The sequence below is a fragment of the Rhea pennata genome, chromosome 25 (assembly GCF_028389875.1).
Source record: "Rhea pennata isolate bPtePen1 chromosome 25, bPtePen1.pri, whole genome shotgun sequence".
Lineage (NCBI taxonomy): Eukaryota > Metazoa > Chordata > Aves > Rheiformes > Rheidae > Rhea > Rhea pennata.
This window is the reverse complement of record NC_084687.1, coordinates 7,846,037-7,862,800: the sequence shown is the minus strand read 5'-3', so window position 1 is coordinate 7,862,800 and position 16,764 is coordinate 7,846,037. Positions and strand designations below refer to the sequence as shown.

The following is a 16,764-nucleotide window of genomic DNA, read 5'->3' as shown; positions in this document are numbered from 1 at the left end:
AGAACTTGACATACTTTAAGAGTAATTTATGAAACCAAACACCTTTCTCATTGCGATATTCTCTTCCAGGAAGGTGGGACACTGAGTGAAGTGTTCTCAGGGGATATATAATTCAGTTTCTCATAGGTATAGGTCTTGCCATACAGTTAAAGGGCTCTGTACTGTACTCGTCAATGTTTTTACATATTAGTTTGTCCAGAGGAACTAATGCTAATCATCAGAGCTTTTACTGTGAACATGAATTCAAGTCCTTCATCAGGCATGCCCTGCGATTTACAGGCCTGAATTGACTGATTAATAAACTCCTCAAATCAAATATCCTAGAAATGCTAAGTGTTTGTAGCCATATGTTTGTTTAAAGGGTGTAAGAAAAGAGGAATATTTGTCTTTACTCCCCCATAAGTGACCTCTCTAACCTGAAAGCTTGTACTGTATATTCTTATGTTGGTCCAATTAGAAATCCCAACAATATTTTGGCCTTTCATCAATATACATAGTAGTTTTTAGAATGCAATAGCACATGTAGTTGAGAAGGTGTCTCTTACTGTGGCACTCTAGAATTGTGTTTAAAGAAATACATATGCTTCTAATTTCTTTGTACAACATGTAAAGAGATTTCTGTATTGCTGTTTTTGTGATTTAATTTGATTTTTGATTGGCAGCTAAGATTTTTCTGTGGTTTTAATTTATCTAAGGTCTTTGCCTCAGAGGACATGTACAATTGCCTGGAAGACTGTTTGCTTTGTGCGGCCTTAGTATATTTATTGACATTTAGCAAGTGTTTTAAAGAGGTTTTATAATGAGTAGTGTAAACAGGTAAAGCGCTAAACCTCGCTGTGAATACTCCTCTAAAGCAGTGCATTTCTTTTAGTAGCTGATTGTACAAGAGTGTCAAACTGTTAAGCTATTTCTTTGTAAAATAGTCAAACGGAATGCATAGAATTTTTTCCTGTAAAGTATTTTTTTAATAAACAAAGTCTGATTTTTGTCCTTTACCTGGATCGCTGGCTATTGCTGTTGTGAAGCCGCGGTCGCGGCGCGGGGTCGCGGCGGGGCTGGAGCGCGCCTCCCGCGGCGCCGCGGTGCACTGCCGCGCTCGGCGCTCTGCTAGCGCGGCCTGCGGGGCGGGCGCAGGCAGGCGGAGGCAGTCGAGCGCCGTGCGCTGTGCGCGAGGCGTCTCCAGGGTAACGGCGGCCACCGTGGGGAGCGGCCGCGCCGGGCCTGGGGCCGGGGCCGCGGCCGGGGCCGCCTGTCGCCGCCGCGCCCCATGGCCTCCCGCGACAGCGATGCCATCTCCTGGTACCAGAAGAAGGTGAGTGGCGGCGGCGGCGGCGGCGGCGGCCCGCGCGGCCCGCGCCCACCGCCCACTCTCCTCGCAGGTCGGGGCCTACGACCAGCAGATATGGGAGAAGTCCATCGAGCAGACCGAGATGAAGGTAACGGCGGCGCCGGCGGCCCCGCGGCCCTCGCCCCCCGGCAGCTAACGAGCCTTTCTTTTCGGCTTTGTAGGGCCTCAAAAACAAGCCAAAAAAGAAAGGTCACATTCAGCCCGACCTGATCGACGTTGATCTAATCAGAGGTGAGTACCCCGCGAGCGAGGTTCTCATGCCCGGCGCCTGCTGCCCTGACGGGCATCACCGCCTCACCCGGCCACCTTGCTCCTGGCAGGTATTTTCTCTCGAAACGTTAGCGCAGCTGAAACGCCGAGTCTGAAATGATCGGCTCTCCAGCAGCCGCCGTGCCAGGTCCCGTTAGAGGTCTCCTGCAGACCTGCTCCAGCCCCAGGCTGGTAAGATGCCCTTGCTTCTAGTGTTAATGTGAGACAAGGGAGAGGAGGAATTTCAGAGCGGTCCTTGGAGCCTTTTTAGATGAGAAGTGATTCAGCAAAAGCAGTGTTAAATGCTTGGTGAGAACAGGCTTAGGAAGGGGGAAGGGTCAGTAGCAAGTCTGCTGAGACAAAATGAAGACTCTTATTGAATGCACCTGCCTGAGCTGTGTACACGAGGCAGCAGTTGGGCTATTGTTCCCCTTTTGAATTTATAATGCATTCTGTGAGAGTTTGGTCTTGGCTATAGGGGAAGTTGTAAGTGAGAACATTCTTGTAATTCACAAATAGTGACTTGTATGTTTTCTTTCAATTTCAAGGCTCCACATTTGCCAAAGCCAAGCCTGAAATCCCGTGGACATCACTAACTAGGAAGGGAATTGTGAGGGTTGTATTTTTTCCATTGTTCAGCAAGTGGTGGATACAGGTTACTTCCCAGCGTATTTTTATGTGGCTTCTGGTGCTCTACCTTATGCAAGGTAAGGAGTGGGAGCAGTCTGTGCTACAATTTCTTTTGTAAGAAACACAATATTCTTATGTAGTGTTCTATAATGCGATAAGGATCCTATCTGAAATCTGCATGTCTGAGCAATGCCTGCTCGTGTGGGGCCCAGCTTTGCCTTTTGTGTTTCTAAGGGTCCGCTTTCATGTTTTTTAAGGTGAATACATTACTTCTTGTGCTGTATTTGCTCTTCTGTTTCGTTGATGGGGCTTTGGGCCAAAGCTTGAGTTATGATGGTATTTCATTAATGCATGTAAGACACTGGGAGAGAGAGTAATCATATGGGTAAAAAGAATTTTGAATTTGCCTTTTATTGTACTAAGTCTTTCATATCATAGACACCATACTTAGAGCTCTATCTGAGCTGCAGTGGCCTTGCTCAAGTTCCAGATATGGATTTGATGTAGAAACAGTTAAGTGAAGAGTCTTTGACAGGTGTTACACAAATCTGACTGGAAAATTCTGCCTTTTTTTTTTTTTTTTTTTTCCTTAGAAGTGAATTTAGGCAGCCTCTTACTGTTCTTTTGGACCTTAACGTTTTTACCAATAAAACCACTGCAGAATGTTTCCCTGTAGTTCTGGTAGCATTATGTAGCTGATTCTTTATGCTGTGACTAGACCTCTTTCTCTCCCTTGAGGTGTTTCAGCTTTCTTTGTCTCTCAGTCCTGTGTTTATTCTGTGGACAAATCTATCTCACCAATCTGCCAAGGAAGTTATTTGGCAAAGGTACTTTCTATTGCAATATACAGAAACATCTACTGCAGTGCAGTGTGAAGATTTATAGCTCAGGGGTCTTTTGTATCAGTCTGGTTCTGTCATTATCTTTGAACTGATCCGGAATTTTGTCTGCTGAAGGTTATGAATTGTTTTTTTCACAGAACATAATTCAAGCAGCCAAATTCCTTTTATATATTATTTCCTTCTTTGTGCTTTTGCATTTTGTGTTTTGATAGATCTTATAGATCACTCCACAGAATAAACCATTTCCATGAAATAAAGCCTAACAAGATATATGGTACTAGTGTCTGCAGAAAGGATAAAACAGAGTAAAAATAAACAGTGAAATCAGAAGAAAAAAGTGGGAGAACTCCCAATATAATTTTTGCATTTGATTCAATTTTCTCCTTTACAGTGATAGCAGTTGTGTTGTATTTCATGATGCCTATTGTGAGTGTGAGTGAAGTCATGGGACCAATGTGCCTTATGTTACTGATGGGAACTGTTCACTGTCAGATAGTGTCCACCCAGATAAACAAACCCTCAGGGACCAATGGACTCAGCAGACGGCGGAGGTGAGAGCACTACCCAGTTTATTCGTTGGGGTCAAAGCGTATGGCAGATTGCTCTTGATAGAAGTTAATGGATACATGTATTTTCTTCTGTTTTTATGTAAATACATTATTTTAACTATAAATGTGAAAATGAGTATTTTCTGTCTAGTTTGTGATCTTCTCACAACCTAGACAGATGCTGCAAATTGCTGTGGTTACAGACTATGATAGGTCTGCTTTAGTTTGCACCTAAAAAAGTAAGATTTTTTAATCCAGGTTCTTTTTGTGGCCAGAAGGCATCACTCTGCATTGTAAGGCATCCTCAAGGCTTTGCAAAAGAGTTGTGCTTTGGCCTTAACTGCAGGGAATTGCTAGTGTGTGTTGATATGTTGATAAGAGGCAAACGATGACAGAAATGACTGTGATAGATTCAATACTGGCAATCTTTTTTTTTTTTTCTTTGTGCATGTGGAAGATGTTACAGTTTAGATATTTAACTTTAAAATGGTTGACTCAGTGCAGATGCTGATAAGGCACCTGAACACAGAATGATGAACGTGGATATGGTTTTGCCTCCACTAGGTTTCTGCACTGAAGACTGTGTCCGGATTTTGTCTGTTGCATCCTTTCCAATTCATTTATTAGTGATGTTGATGTCCTGTGGTTATATGCATAATTTCTGTTAATCTTGGTAAAATTTACTTTATTATATATGGAAATGAGCTTTCTGTGTGCATGACTCATTTAAAATGGCATCTACAGGCTGTTCAAATCTGATTTGGATTTTTTAAGAAAGACCTAAAAGTAATTTGTCATTCAAACTTAATTCTCCCTCTTTTTTAAAAAAATCAGGAAATTACGCAAATCTGTGGGTGTTGACGGGAACAGTTGGTCTTCTCCTGACAAAGCCAGTAAAGAAGAGCAATCAGAATCTGCATCCATTCTTGACAATCTGTTTGGCACACTCTTCCGAAGGAGGTTTGTGATCTCCACTGGGTTTGGTGTGAGTGTTTGTATTGACTCTGTGTGAACAATTCAGTATCTTGAAAACGCAGACAAAATGTGTGCTGTCATTAACATCCCAAAAGCCTGCCAATTAATTTCTTTCAAACTAAAAGCACTGCTGCTGTTGTGGGAGACTGTTTCTTCATGAATCTTAAGTCTCTCCTTATTAGTAGATTGGACCAAAGCTCATGCTTTAGCTGTAATTAAATGCTAGATGGTTTGCAGAAAGTGGCAAAGCATATTATTACTTATCGGGTAAGTAACCTTTTCTGGATATGTATGCTTAAATTTTATTATTACTTTGCCTAATTTCAGAGCAATTGTGCCTTCTAGTATAAGTTGCCTGGATAGTTATCTCACTTTTGCTTTGTCCTTTTTCTAAAAGTAATTCAGAGAAAAGGAGGATACATAGTTTGAAATATTATTTTGTTGTCTTCTGCTGTTTTCTCAGGCCATTTTCTTGATGAATTCTGAACTGACAAGTCCTTTTTCTTGATGCAAACTTCTTGTCTTCCTTAGTTGCTCTTTGTTAATTTTTCAAAATTACAATAAGGAAATATTTCCCTCTGGATTTAGAAGTTTTAGGGTTAGGGTTAACACTAGCAGGTTAGTAACTGGAAGCAGCTTTTGAGAAGCAGATTGTGGTCGTTTTCATTAAAGGGACGTAAAAGTGTCTGACAGTAAAATACAATTCTGTAGTTCCTTAGTTATTGCTAGTGCTTGACCTGCATGGCAAGTGAAAAAGACCCTGATGTTATCTTCAAAGAGCTTTTCTCTGACATAAAAGCATTTAACTGTATTTTCTCTCACAGAATCAGAAGGGTAAAACTGGTAGCTGAAAAAGAGACAGAGACAGAAAATGATCCAAGTGCTGTGAATAATGGCATTAAATACAGACATACCAGATCGGAATACAGGCTGTTGCCCTTCAAAGAGAAAAATAAACTTTCCGATGGGGAAAAGAGTCATCAGGTACTAAGCAGAAAAGATCCATTTCAAATGACAAATCTCAGTATAGTCTGTGTGTGCCCGAAAGTTTGTTTATACTGGACTATATGGATTGATCCAATACAAAGTACTCTCTTTCTCTACATATACTTGCTTACATATAGGAATCCTAAAAACACTTTCTGCTTCTTGAGTTGAACAGTTAACATGGTGCTAATACTTTACTGTCAACACTTTTTCCTGTGTATGTTACAACTGTCAAGTATGTGAAACACAAACAATCGTGGGAAATATCTGTTGTGTCAAAGTGCTTATTTAGTTGTAGAGATGTCAAGTCTCAAGCTGTTCAGTTAAGGAAAACTGCTGGTAATGATTAAAAATAAATAAGCAAACACTCAAAAGCATTTATGCAAAATATTTACATTGCGAGCAGTTCCACTTATTATCTTCCTGGGGGCAGGCAGAAAAATGAAGATTGAAACGTCTTCTTGGGGAGAGGGAAAGACCGAGTTAAAGTATCATGACCTCTGTGAAAGCTTTGAAATGTAAAGCTTTGTGGAGCTGTTATTTTTGAAGCTCCTTTGGAGTCAGAAAGGTGTCACCTCCCATAGGAAGAACTTAGATGAGGATCTGTGCCGAGCAGAATAGTGCCCTACCCTCCAACTTGTCTGTTTCTAGGCATTCGGAAAGAAGCAGAGGGAGGTGTAGGGGGCCACATCCCATGATTTGGGGTCTGCTGGGCAACAACTTGTAGATATGGCTGTCCTTTTGGGCTTAAAGTTGCTGGTAAGACATAGCCCCAAGAGCTATTTCCTCCCTCTCCCCATCCATGCCTTCTTAGCCTTTACTCCCCACTTTCCCCTACCCGCTAAACCTATCTGCAGCCCAACCCAAGATCCCTTCTTGTTGCTGCTACAACAAGGCAAGTGCAGGGGCAGAGAGCTGTAATTTGTGACATCTCTGTGATGCTAAGCTGCCTTCTGTTTCTGTGCGTTCTGTGGAGAGTGTCCGCTTCCACTGGCTCTTGCAGGTAATTAGAGGCTGTTGTGTGTACAGGTATACTAGCAGGGCTGGCTTGGAGCCTCTGCTTCTAGGCAGTTCAGCTTGGTCTTTTATCAGTGACTTTTTTTAGTCTTATTTTGGTTGCTGTTTTCCTAGGATGAGTGTACCAACATAGGTGGTATTTCTGACGAGCTTTCGAGTGAGGAGGATATTGAAGCAATGGCACAAAGGAGCATGTTACATCAGAGTGTAGAAGGGGCCTCCAGTGACAATAGCTATGAAGATAAGAAAAAGAGGCCCCTTGTTTCCCTGAACCAGGCTGTCTCACAGGTAATCTATGTTGAATTCATGTAATTTCCCACATAGTTTTAAGCCATGGATGGTTAGCTGATTTTTGTTTGTTTTTGGCAGGTCAAGAAAGCTCTTAAAGGTGCCAGAGACTCTGACAGTGTTGTGGAATCTGAACTAGAATCCACATTATATAGTCAGGTATGGTCATGAATGCAAGAGGTGTAGGTTCACTGAGCCTGCGCAGTGTGGGGAAAGGCCCCAACCCCCCAACTAAAATAAACCATCATTAAATGACGGTGCTTCAGCATCTTTATCCAGATGTGGCCTCTCTCCTTGCCTGTTTGCAGCTTTGTGAACTGTGTTCGCAATTGTGAATCTACTGTTTTGTTTAACCAAAAAAATAATTCTACTGGCAACAGCAATATGATCCAAGTTGCCTGTAATTGCTTATGTTGAAGACCTGTAGTTTGTGAAGAAGCACTGTATAGTGGCTTTTATGCTAACGTTTTGAAATGAAGAAATGAATCTAAATCTTTTATTTAGCATCTGAATTAATAAGTAAGTCAATATTTAGTCTTTAAAGTTGGGAAGGGGGATGGGGGAACTGCTATTTCTTTGTGGCTTCCTGCATGGAATTGCCAGTTACAAAAATTGTCACTGTGTAATATTGCTTTTCACAAATCACTCATCAGTTTGAGTCAGGTGGGTTTGATTGAGCTGAGAGCTGACTTAGCTGTTGTTTTGGGGTATGGGACTGTGTTGTGTAAATGTTTTCTTGTCTTCCAGGACTCAAGGTCCTGCGTTAGTACAGGATCCCGGAGCTGTAGTGTGACCCGGAGAGACTCTGAAAGTACTCGCCATGACTCTGAGACAGAAGACATGCTTTGGGACGATCTGCTTCATGGGCCGGAGTGCCGTTCGTCCTGCACCAGCGACAGTGAGGAAGTGACTGTGAGAGGGGCAAGGCGGGACTTGAAGGAAGATGTTTTCCAGCAGGTTTGTTGATTTGCAGCAGCTGAGAAAGCTATGAAATATTTTCTTTTTTAATTTTCCCCTTTCCTCCCCCCAGTAATATTGTACCTGCCCAAATAGTATGAAAGACTGGTCTTGGTGCTATTGTCATAATGTGAGCTACCTACCACTGGATGATCCTGTTCTGTCAACTGTGAGAGTCATGCGGAAGGCTGGAATGATCTGAGCTGCAGTAATGAACCCTCTGTCCAAGTATTATTTGGACAATTGCTAATTCTGAAACAAAGTATTTTCCTCAAACAAAAATTTGGAATCCCTTTCTCAACCTAAACTCAATAGGCAAGATATGATTTAATAGAGGGGCAGAAATACATTGTATGCCTCTTGCATTCTTTTCTGTTTTACAGAACCATCTGTTTTGGCTACAGAATACAAGTCCAGCATCTGCAAAAGTGAGTGCACTGATCTGGGAAGGAAATGACTGTAAGAAGGTGGACATGTCTGTGCTGGACATCAGTGGGATTATCATGAGCAGGGTAAGATGGCTGTAAGGCACTGCGACCTCTCTCCCTCACACTTCAAAACAAAACAAAACAAACATCCCCCCCCCACTGAAAATAGTTATACTGCAAATATGAAGTGCAGTGAAAAGTTGCTCCTCTCCCCCACCCCCAGCAAATGCAGTTGGCTTGGACATTCTTACCTGGTAAATACATAAGAAAAAATATAGGGAAGCTAGTAGGTCCTCTCAAAGACTAATAAACACTGGCTATTGTTGGCTGTATGTCTCTGCCACGTGCTGAGGTTTTCTTGGGGTGGTTTGTTGTGTGAAATAAGTGAAATTATTTTATGCCATGTCCTTTGGGAGTGGTGACAGAGGGCCTGAATGCTTGACTGATTTAATGCTGCTACAGCAGCATGCCTTTCCCTTGATACAAAAGCACAGGTTATATATATAATTTTTTGTTGTTGTTGTTGTTCCTGCTTATCAGGTTAATGCCTACCAACAGGGAGTTGGGTATCAAATGCTGGGCAACATCATCACCATTGGATTAGCATTCCTGCCTTTCCTCTTCAGATTATTCCGCACAGATAACCTGGAGCAGCTGTGCTCTGTTTCTGTAAAGGAGCTTTTGCACATCTTTTGTGGAGCACCTGCTAGCACTCCTGTCATTGTTTTGTCTGCTATCAACTTCCTTGAACGACTTTGTTTAACCTGGATGTTTTTCTTCATGATGTGTGTTGCTGAAAGAACGTACAAACAGGTATGTCTAACTGTACCATTGTCTTTCCTGAACCCTGGAGCAAATAGTCTGCTGATACCATTCTGCCTTTTGTAAAAGACATTGTTGGGATGTCGGTGTCCTACCAAGCCCTACAAAGTGTTGATGGGTGGCTGGTAAGATGTGCTAGAAGTTTAGGTAGGTGAGGCTGGTAAGATTCCTAGTCAACGACAAACTGAAATCTGCTAGTGTATTTCCTGCCCTCTGGACACTTCCTCCTGCAAAAAAGAAGAAAAAAAAAAAGAAAAAAAAAAATCCTTCTAACATCTTGAAATGGCACTCTGTGTGGAAGTGACCACTTCAGAGTAGAACTATTTACGAAGGAGAAAATACCTACAGCCAACTCAGTTTTCCACTCCAAGATAGGGAATGAGATAGTTAGTCAGTTACATCGCATCTCCTGTCTGACTATGAGCAATAGCTTTGCCAAACTAGCTGTAGATGTTGCATGCTAAGAAGGTGGGTGTCATTTATTGGTTTAGTGAGAGCTTTGTGGTTAAGCTTCCATAGCAAAAGCAATTCTACCTCTGCCATACACAATTTGAATACTGTTATTTACCTGAGAGATCATGTAGCAAAAAGTCCCAGTTAGGTTTTTCCAGTGTGCCATGAGGCTAATGTTTTCTGCCATGGTTACCATTAAGCTATCCCAAACAACTTTTTTTTTTTTTTTTTTTTTTTTTTTCTTTTTTTCCTCCTCCTTTTAGACTCATTTATGGTTACGTGTGTGTGTGTGTGTGTGTGTGTGTGCGCGCGCACGCGCGCATGCATGTACACGCATGTGTATATGTGCTCCTTTTCGTTTCTTTAATTTGCAGAGGTTTTTGTTTGCCAAACTTTTTAGTCACATTACATCAGCTCGGAAAGCCAGGAAATATGAAATTCCTCACTTCAGACTCAAGAAGGTAGAAAACATTAAGATCTGGTTATCCCTTCGTTCTTATCTAAAGGTGAGTTCTGATCCAAGATGGGTGTATGTAATTATTACAGTGGTATAAACTAAGTCTCTAACACTTTCCTCATTACTGTCTGGCATTTCGGACATCAGTGGTTGAATATTTAAACAACGATGGCTGTATGTGAAGAGCCTTGTCTCTGCAGCTTCCTAAGTCCAAAGCTTAGACCTAACTCAGCATCATTACTTCTGCAGAGGCGAGGCCCCCAGAGGTCTGTGGATGTTGTCGTATCGTCAGTCTTTTTACTGGCACTTTCAATCGCTTTTATATGCTGTGCCCAGGTGAGATGTTTAACTTTTTTTTTTTCTTTTAAAGCAGTAAATAGAAAAAAAATAGCTAGCAGAAGCATTTCTTTTGCCAAGCATACAAAACACATGCATTGTAGCTGTTTGTTTGTGTCCAAATATATACATACATATTTATATACACATGGTTTTGTGTGTGTGTGTGTGTGTGTGTGTGTGTATATATATATATATGTATATATCTGTATTTTAGCTTTGATAATGGATGCTCATTCTCTATATATGTGGAGGAAAATTTGGTCTTTCTATAACCATTAGCAGTATTTTATGACATAGTCTTTTTTGCACAGAGGAAAGGACTCTCCTTCAGTGCCTGTAGTCTTCACAGGACATTTTATTTAAGAGGGCTGATTACAACACCCTCTTTAACACCAGTATTGTTGACAGGAAAATAGACAAGTTTCCTGCAGTGGAAAAGCAGAGCAACAACTATTACATCTTTTAATTCTTAATTTCCTAATTCTTCAGTTATAATAAGTGTTTTTAATGCTGGAGCTGAGCTTTTTCTTTTTAATTTTTTTTAAGAGCCTCTTTAAGGCCTTCTTGATGCCATGAAGATGCAGTCATATTAAGATGGATGATTAGTCCATACTGGCTTTTATTGCTGTAATTGCTTTTGTAAGTAAGTCACAGGTTACTGAAGGAAGTCCTGACAATCCTAGTCCTGCTGACTCCCTGCACTCCTAGTAAAGGCACAATCAGCTTAGCATGACCGTGGTGGTTTAAACTGCCACTGGGAGCAGCATACATAAAAGGAAAGACATTTTATTACTAGCTAATTGGATAGAGGGACAAAAGAGAAAGAAGAGAACAAGCTTTCAGGCTAACACATTAATTTCTTCGGGAAAGAAAAGTAAAAAGTCCAAGCTCAAGCCAGGTTTGAAACAAGGCCTTTTACTTTAACCTAGTTACATGAATGAATTACAGTTCAAGGGAAAAAGCTCTCAGTCAGTAGCTACAGAGCACAGATATTATTGGTTTACAAAAGGAATAAAGGCAAGGCTTTTGCCTCACTCCAAAGAACTGGCATGTTACTCTTTATTGACATTGGCATTCTTTTTCAACACAGGTTCTTAAGGGTCACAAAACATTTCTGAATGCAGCTTACAACTGGGAGTTCCTGATCTGGGAGGCAGCACTACTTCTCTTTTTACTGCGCCTGGCATCCTTGGGCTCTGAAACCAACAAGAAATACAGTAATATTTCGATCCTGCTCACGGAGCAGGTATCTCCGTTTAGCTCATTCTCCTTTTGACATCTTGGCTTGTTTGGATGTAATTATTACTGAAACCATATTAAAAATACTGGAATCAAATTTTAAAAGTTGGAAACTTACTTGTACTGTGCAGTAATAAAGGGATACACTGTACAGCAGAGGATAAGCTATTAAACATTTGAGCAGCAGACTCGAATTCTAAAATTGTAGATTATTTTTGGCTTTGGGTTAAGAATATCTGTGTCATTTGGAAAAAGCATAAGCTACCACCATTAAATTATACTGTCTGTAAATGCATCACTTTTAAGAGTGACAGTTGAGTGCAAAAATGGCTCTAATTTCCTTCAGTTAGAAATGAGTTGGGGGGGGAAGCTAATGCTGGATTACTGAGTCTGTAATGTCTGTCTGTTGTAGATAAACTTATACCTAAAGATGGAGAAGAAGCCAAACAAGAAAGAACAGCTGTCACTAGTAAACAATGTTTTGAAATTATCTACAAAGCTACTGAAGGTAAGTTCATCTCTGTAAAGACATATAGTTGCTCAATTTTATGTGAGCAACGACCACTGTTACTACTGTGTGTCTTTGCTCTTCCCATTTCTGTTGTCTCTTGATTAGGTAAGTAAGTTCTCACAAAGGACGTTTGAGTTTTTCTGTTTCTATAGCTATGGCACAACACCTAGCAATGCAAGACCCATGAGCTAGTTGGTACTGTGAACATTTGATTAATAGCAGCCTAATGCAATTTAGGTAAGTTGGGATTGGCCAGTAAGAACACGATATGCCTCCTTACTGCTTGAATCTTATTTTCCTTCAGCAGCTTCCAAGGGGAAGCTTGTTGTTGACAGTAGCAAGTAGGTGACTGGAAAAGAAGGAGCATAGTCTGAGGCACATACTGGGCTCTATAATTTCTCCAGATTGTTTTATGTATGTCAAGCCCATGTTTTGCAGCTTGTGTTTCCACAAAGTAAGAGTTCAGATTCAGGATGGATGTTAAAAGAAACATCTTTGAGCTGGAAGTCATGAGGTAATTACATATAGTGGGAGTTTTAATACCTAGATTTAAGGCAGGATATAGCTGTACTGCATGATTAGCAAAGTCTGGCAGCAAACCAGTCTGAAGCCAGAAGAACATTAGCTGCTTCTAGTATGGACTAATTTTATGCCCCCCCCCTTTTCCCCTCCTATGTATTGCAGGAATTAGATACACCATTTAGGCTGTATGGACTGACCATGAATCCATTAATCTACAACATAACACGTGTTGTGATACTTTCTGCTGTCTCAGGTGTTATAAGTGATCTTCTAGGATTCAATATCAGAGTAAGTACAGCTGCTACATAACCTAACAAGAAACATCTTGTAGAGATTTCTTTTGTACCATTGCTAACCCCCTCACCCTGCAAGGGGAAAGGCCAGGAGTTTGAATGAGGCTCCCCTTGAATGGCATGGTGATTCAGAGAACAGACCATGCTGGATGAAGCTCCATCTCCAGTAGCCAGGTAGTTGGGGGAAAGACAAACCTTTCTTAAATTGCAGTCCTCTTCAGGTCTTTAGTGCCCACTTAAAGCCAGAGGTCAGAACCCAGTTAGAATGAAGAAACAATCCTGCTGTGTCGTACTTTTAAACCAGAGTTCACTGAGCAGAGCATTCATGCAGGATAGACAAACGAGTAAGGATCTTGCCTGTAAGATCAAAAATACTCAGACCTATGGCTCCCTGCAGACTGCCAAAACCCCATTTCCTCATATTGAGACTATTCCACTCTGCACACAGTAATCTTCTGTCTGCTCAAAAGGTGCCTGTGACTTTATAGCCCATTTCTTATACAGGTATAGGATAAAAGGGGCAGGAAAAAAAAAAACCTGTTTGAGTGAGAAGAGCAGTTGCAGTCTGTAGTTTGCCTTTTGAAGTACAGAAGTAGAAAATAAAAATGCTTGGCTACCTCCACATCAGTGTGAATTAAACTATTGTTTTGTGGATTTGGTACAGCACATTACTGCAACAGTTAGCACTACTAACAAGCACAGACATAATTAAAAAACAAACTAGATGTGTCCTTTAAAAAATAATTGCCTGGTCAAATCAGAACTGCATACAGTACTAGTATACTAACAAGTTTTAAAAATGAGTGTTTCTATAACTGTAAAATTAACCAAAGATCAGCATCTGTATATAAATTTGATTTCCTGATCTGCTGACTTTTTTTAAAGAGCCTCTTTCAGCCCAGTGCTCATTCTCAATCTGTCTTTTTAGTTATGGAAAATTAAACCGTGAACTGACCAACATCAGCATTCAGCCCTCTCCATCAGAAAGACAAGACCAGGGAAGATAACTAATGGCTTGGGCAAAAATCAGGTGTTCAGATTATGGAAATCTGTAACTACAATTTCTTTAACAGATTCTCAAAGTATGTATGTCTCAAATGTTTTTGCCTCTGCTTTACTGTTCTACAACATACAGAATAAACTGGTCTAACTAGTAAAGTCACCCCATGATGTGCACATGTAGTGAAACAAAACAATGGGGCCAAATACCAGTAGCTTGCACTGAAAACAGCAGAAACTGTGTGCACATACTTTGGGGCATTAAACACTAAAAGCCCTGCTACAGCTCATACTGAAAGGAAACATGCTTGCTGCACATGCCTCGTTTCTTTGAGATCTGAATCCTGTGCACATGACTGGTGAGAAGTCAATCCTGCTGTATCAATTAGTAGCATACTTTTTTAGAGAGCTCTAGAGCTGTACTCACATTTTTCAAATTTCTGCAGGCTTTTTCAAAGCTCTTCTCAGATAGATCAAGTCATACATAGATGCATTTCTCTGAAAGTGCTGAAGAATATTTCTTTACTGAAAAGCTCAGTGTGCTTTAGGCTTTGCCTCTTTATCCTGAGCTACTGAAGGATGCAGTGAACTTCAATCTGCATAGGATGAACATTTCTTCCATGTTAACAATTCAGCTTGCAGCTGCATAGCAGAAGTGTAACAGATTAATGCAGAATGGTTTATGTTAGTCTTCTGAAATAAATGAATTTTTTTGGAAAACATTAGTTATGTGAAAACAACCTTACTACACAGACTACAAGCATCTCTCAACTAAAGAATACTGCTGTGATCATTCCCTGTGACTTCTCAGCTATGTATGTACTGATGCTGCTGCTTAGGTTTTTGCACTCGGTGGGCAGTTAATAGCTTGTGCTAGGTAGAAAGGACATCCTGTCATAACCTCTTCTGACAACCAGCTTAACTCAGTGTTCTGGAAAGCTGTTGAGGATTTGCAAAAAAGATCTGTTGTGAAGATCAGGTTAGTGGAAGAGACATGACAAAGACTTTCTCCCTTAAAAAGTAGATTATTATACAGAAATGGCACAGGAGAGGAAACAAAATGTTTTAATGACATATGTTAAACTTATGTTTTCCTTCAGTTTTGGTACCTCTTGCTATCTTCTAGTATGTTAGTAATGAAAAAAAGAAAAAAAAAAACCAGAGGACCTTTTCATAGCTTCATTCATAGGAGATAAGACAGAAAAGGAGTTTTTGGTAGTAAATTGTTTACAGTTATTTTCTGTACAAAGAAAGGTTGGAAGATGTAAAAGATGTGACATTTTTTTATATCAAAATGTACAAATAAACCTACCGTACAAGTATTTCATCATAAACAATTTATGCTACATGTTTTGATTTTTTTTTATATTACCTTTGTTGAACAATTGTTACCTGAACAAGGAGGCAAGGAAACTTCCAATAATAAATTGCATTTGTTTTCCAGAAGAGTATTATGCTTATGGGTAAAACTTGGGTCATATAGTTAGCTGTATCACACCACTGAAAGTCAACAATTTATACAGTGCAGAATCAACAGACCATGAACTGCAGTTTCTTTTTTAATATCTATATAAAAAATAATGAGCAATTTACAGGTCTTTCTCTAGTCAGAACCTCAGAAGTATATATAAAGGTGCTGTACAATATATAAACATTTACAACCAGTACATCCATACGTTGCTTAGCATTCCAAGGCCACATTGCTAAGTCATCTGATACAGGAAATACAGATACAAATCCTCTGAAAGGAGAAATCACAGACAGGTAAGACACTAAATTAGGTCATATTAACAGAAAAAATATATGGGTAATTTATGAGGGGGAAATCCTTTCAGTGGTGCTAATTCATTTTCACATTAGAACTTCTGAATTTGTTACTGTACTCAGTGGTAGGGCGGGTGTGTACAACTCAAGATAAACAGTCTCTTGTCAAGAATACATGGTTAATACCTACATAGGCTACTTCAAATTATTAAATATTTTCACAGTCATACTCCGCAACATGGAGTATTTGTACATATGCTACAGCAATCAATGAATCATCCAACATGAAGCAGCAGAGTGCGGTTCAGATTTGCCGTAAAGCCTATTTAATTTTCAAAAGTGTTTGTTTAAAAACCTGCTTGAGTAGTCATCTATACTTCTAAAGAATTGTTCAACTCAACTGATCCACTGTGGTTCATTAAACTTTAAAAACATTAAACATTTCAAAGCCAAAGAAGATGCTCAATCACTTTCAATTAGCAAGTTGTATTAGTTTGAATTTTAACATGGGTAAATAAAGCTTGACCTTCTGTACTACTTTCTGCTTCTGCAAACTGGACCAAAGAGCTTCTTTTACCGCTTTTTTTTTTTTTTTTTTTTTTTTTGCAGTCATTAAAAACCTAACATATCAGGAAATCATCATTAAAACTTCAAAGAAAATAAATCCCTTCAAATTTTCAGTTTGCTGTTCTTACAGCTTATTATGATTGATGTGTAAGGAGATTGTTGGTAACATTCCTCATACTATTTTAAAACACATATTACAGCCCAAACAATAGATAGTACATCTCATGTACCCTGTATTATTGTTCTATTTAGCACTCTTAGAACAGCTCACACAGTTCAAATAAAATAGGGGCAACTTCTAATATGCACAGGCACAATCAACTTCATTCAGGAAGCTGACTGAAGTGTTTGGCTCTGTCCTAAAGATCAACTGTTATCTTTACAGAGAAAAAAAATCCAATTCTCAACCAGTGTTAAATAATGAATGAAGGGAATTTCAGTATATAGCACCAAGATGAGGCAGAAAAATAAATACGCACTTGCTGCATATGTTTATAAAGAATGCTAAGGATGACATCCTGCCACAAGC

General features: G+C 39.9%; 1 protein-coding gene across 2 annotated transcripts; it reads left to right on the top strand.

Annotated features, from left to right (window-relative positions):
• The first annotated feature begins 1,224 nt into the window (after positions 1-1,224).
• PHTF1 (putative homeodomain transcription factor 1) lies at positions 1,225-16,062 on the top strand. Of its 2 annotated transcripts, XM_062595132.1 has the most exons (18): positions 1,225-1,312; positions 1,380-1,436; positions 1,510-1,579; positions 2,146-2,304; positions 3,461-3,620; positions 4,452-4,577; positions 5,417-5,576; positions 6,711-6,884; positions 6,966-7,043; positions 7,632-7,841; positions 8,225-8,353; positions 8,810-9,082; positions 9,919-10,050; positions 10,251-10,337; positions 11,431-11,586; positions 11,992-12,087; positions 12,775-12,900; positions 13,834-16,062. In XM_062595132.1, the coding sequence occupies exons 1-18, from the start codon at positions 1,268-1,270 to the stop codon at positions 13,852-13,854; spliced, it is 2,259 nt and encodes a 752-aa protein (XP_062451116.1). In that variant the 5' UTR covers positions 1,225-1,267; the 3' UTR covers positions 13,855-16,062. The 2 variants fall into 2 exon arrangements, with proteins under 2 accessions (XP_062451116.1, XP_062451117.1); XM_062595133.1 differs by lacking the exons at positions 1,225-1,312; positions 1,380-1,436; positions 1,510-1,579 and adding an exon at positions 1,710-1,789 and having other exon boundaries at positions 13,834-16,061.
• Positions 16,063-16,764: the final 702 nt, after the last annotated feature.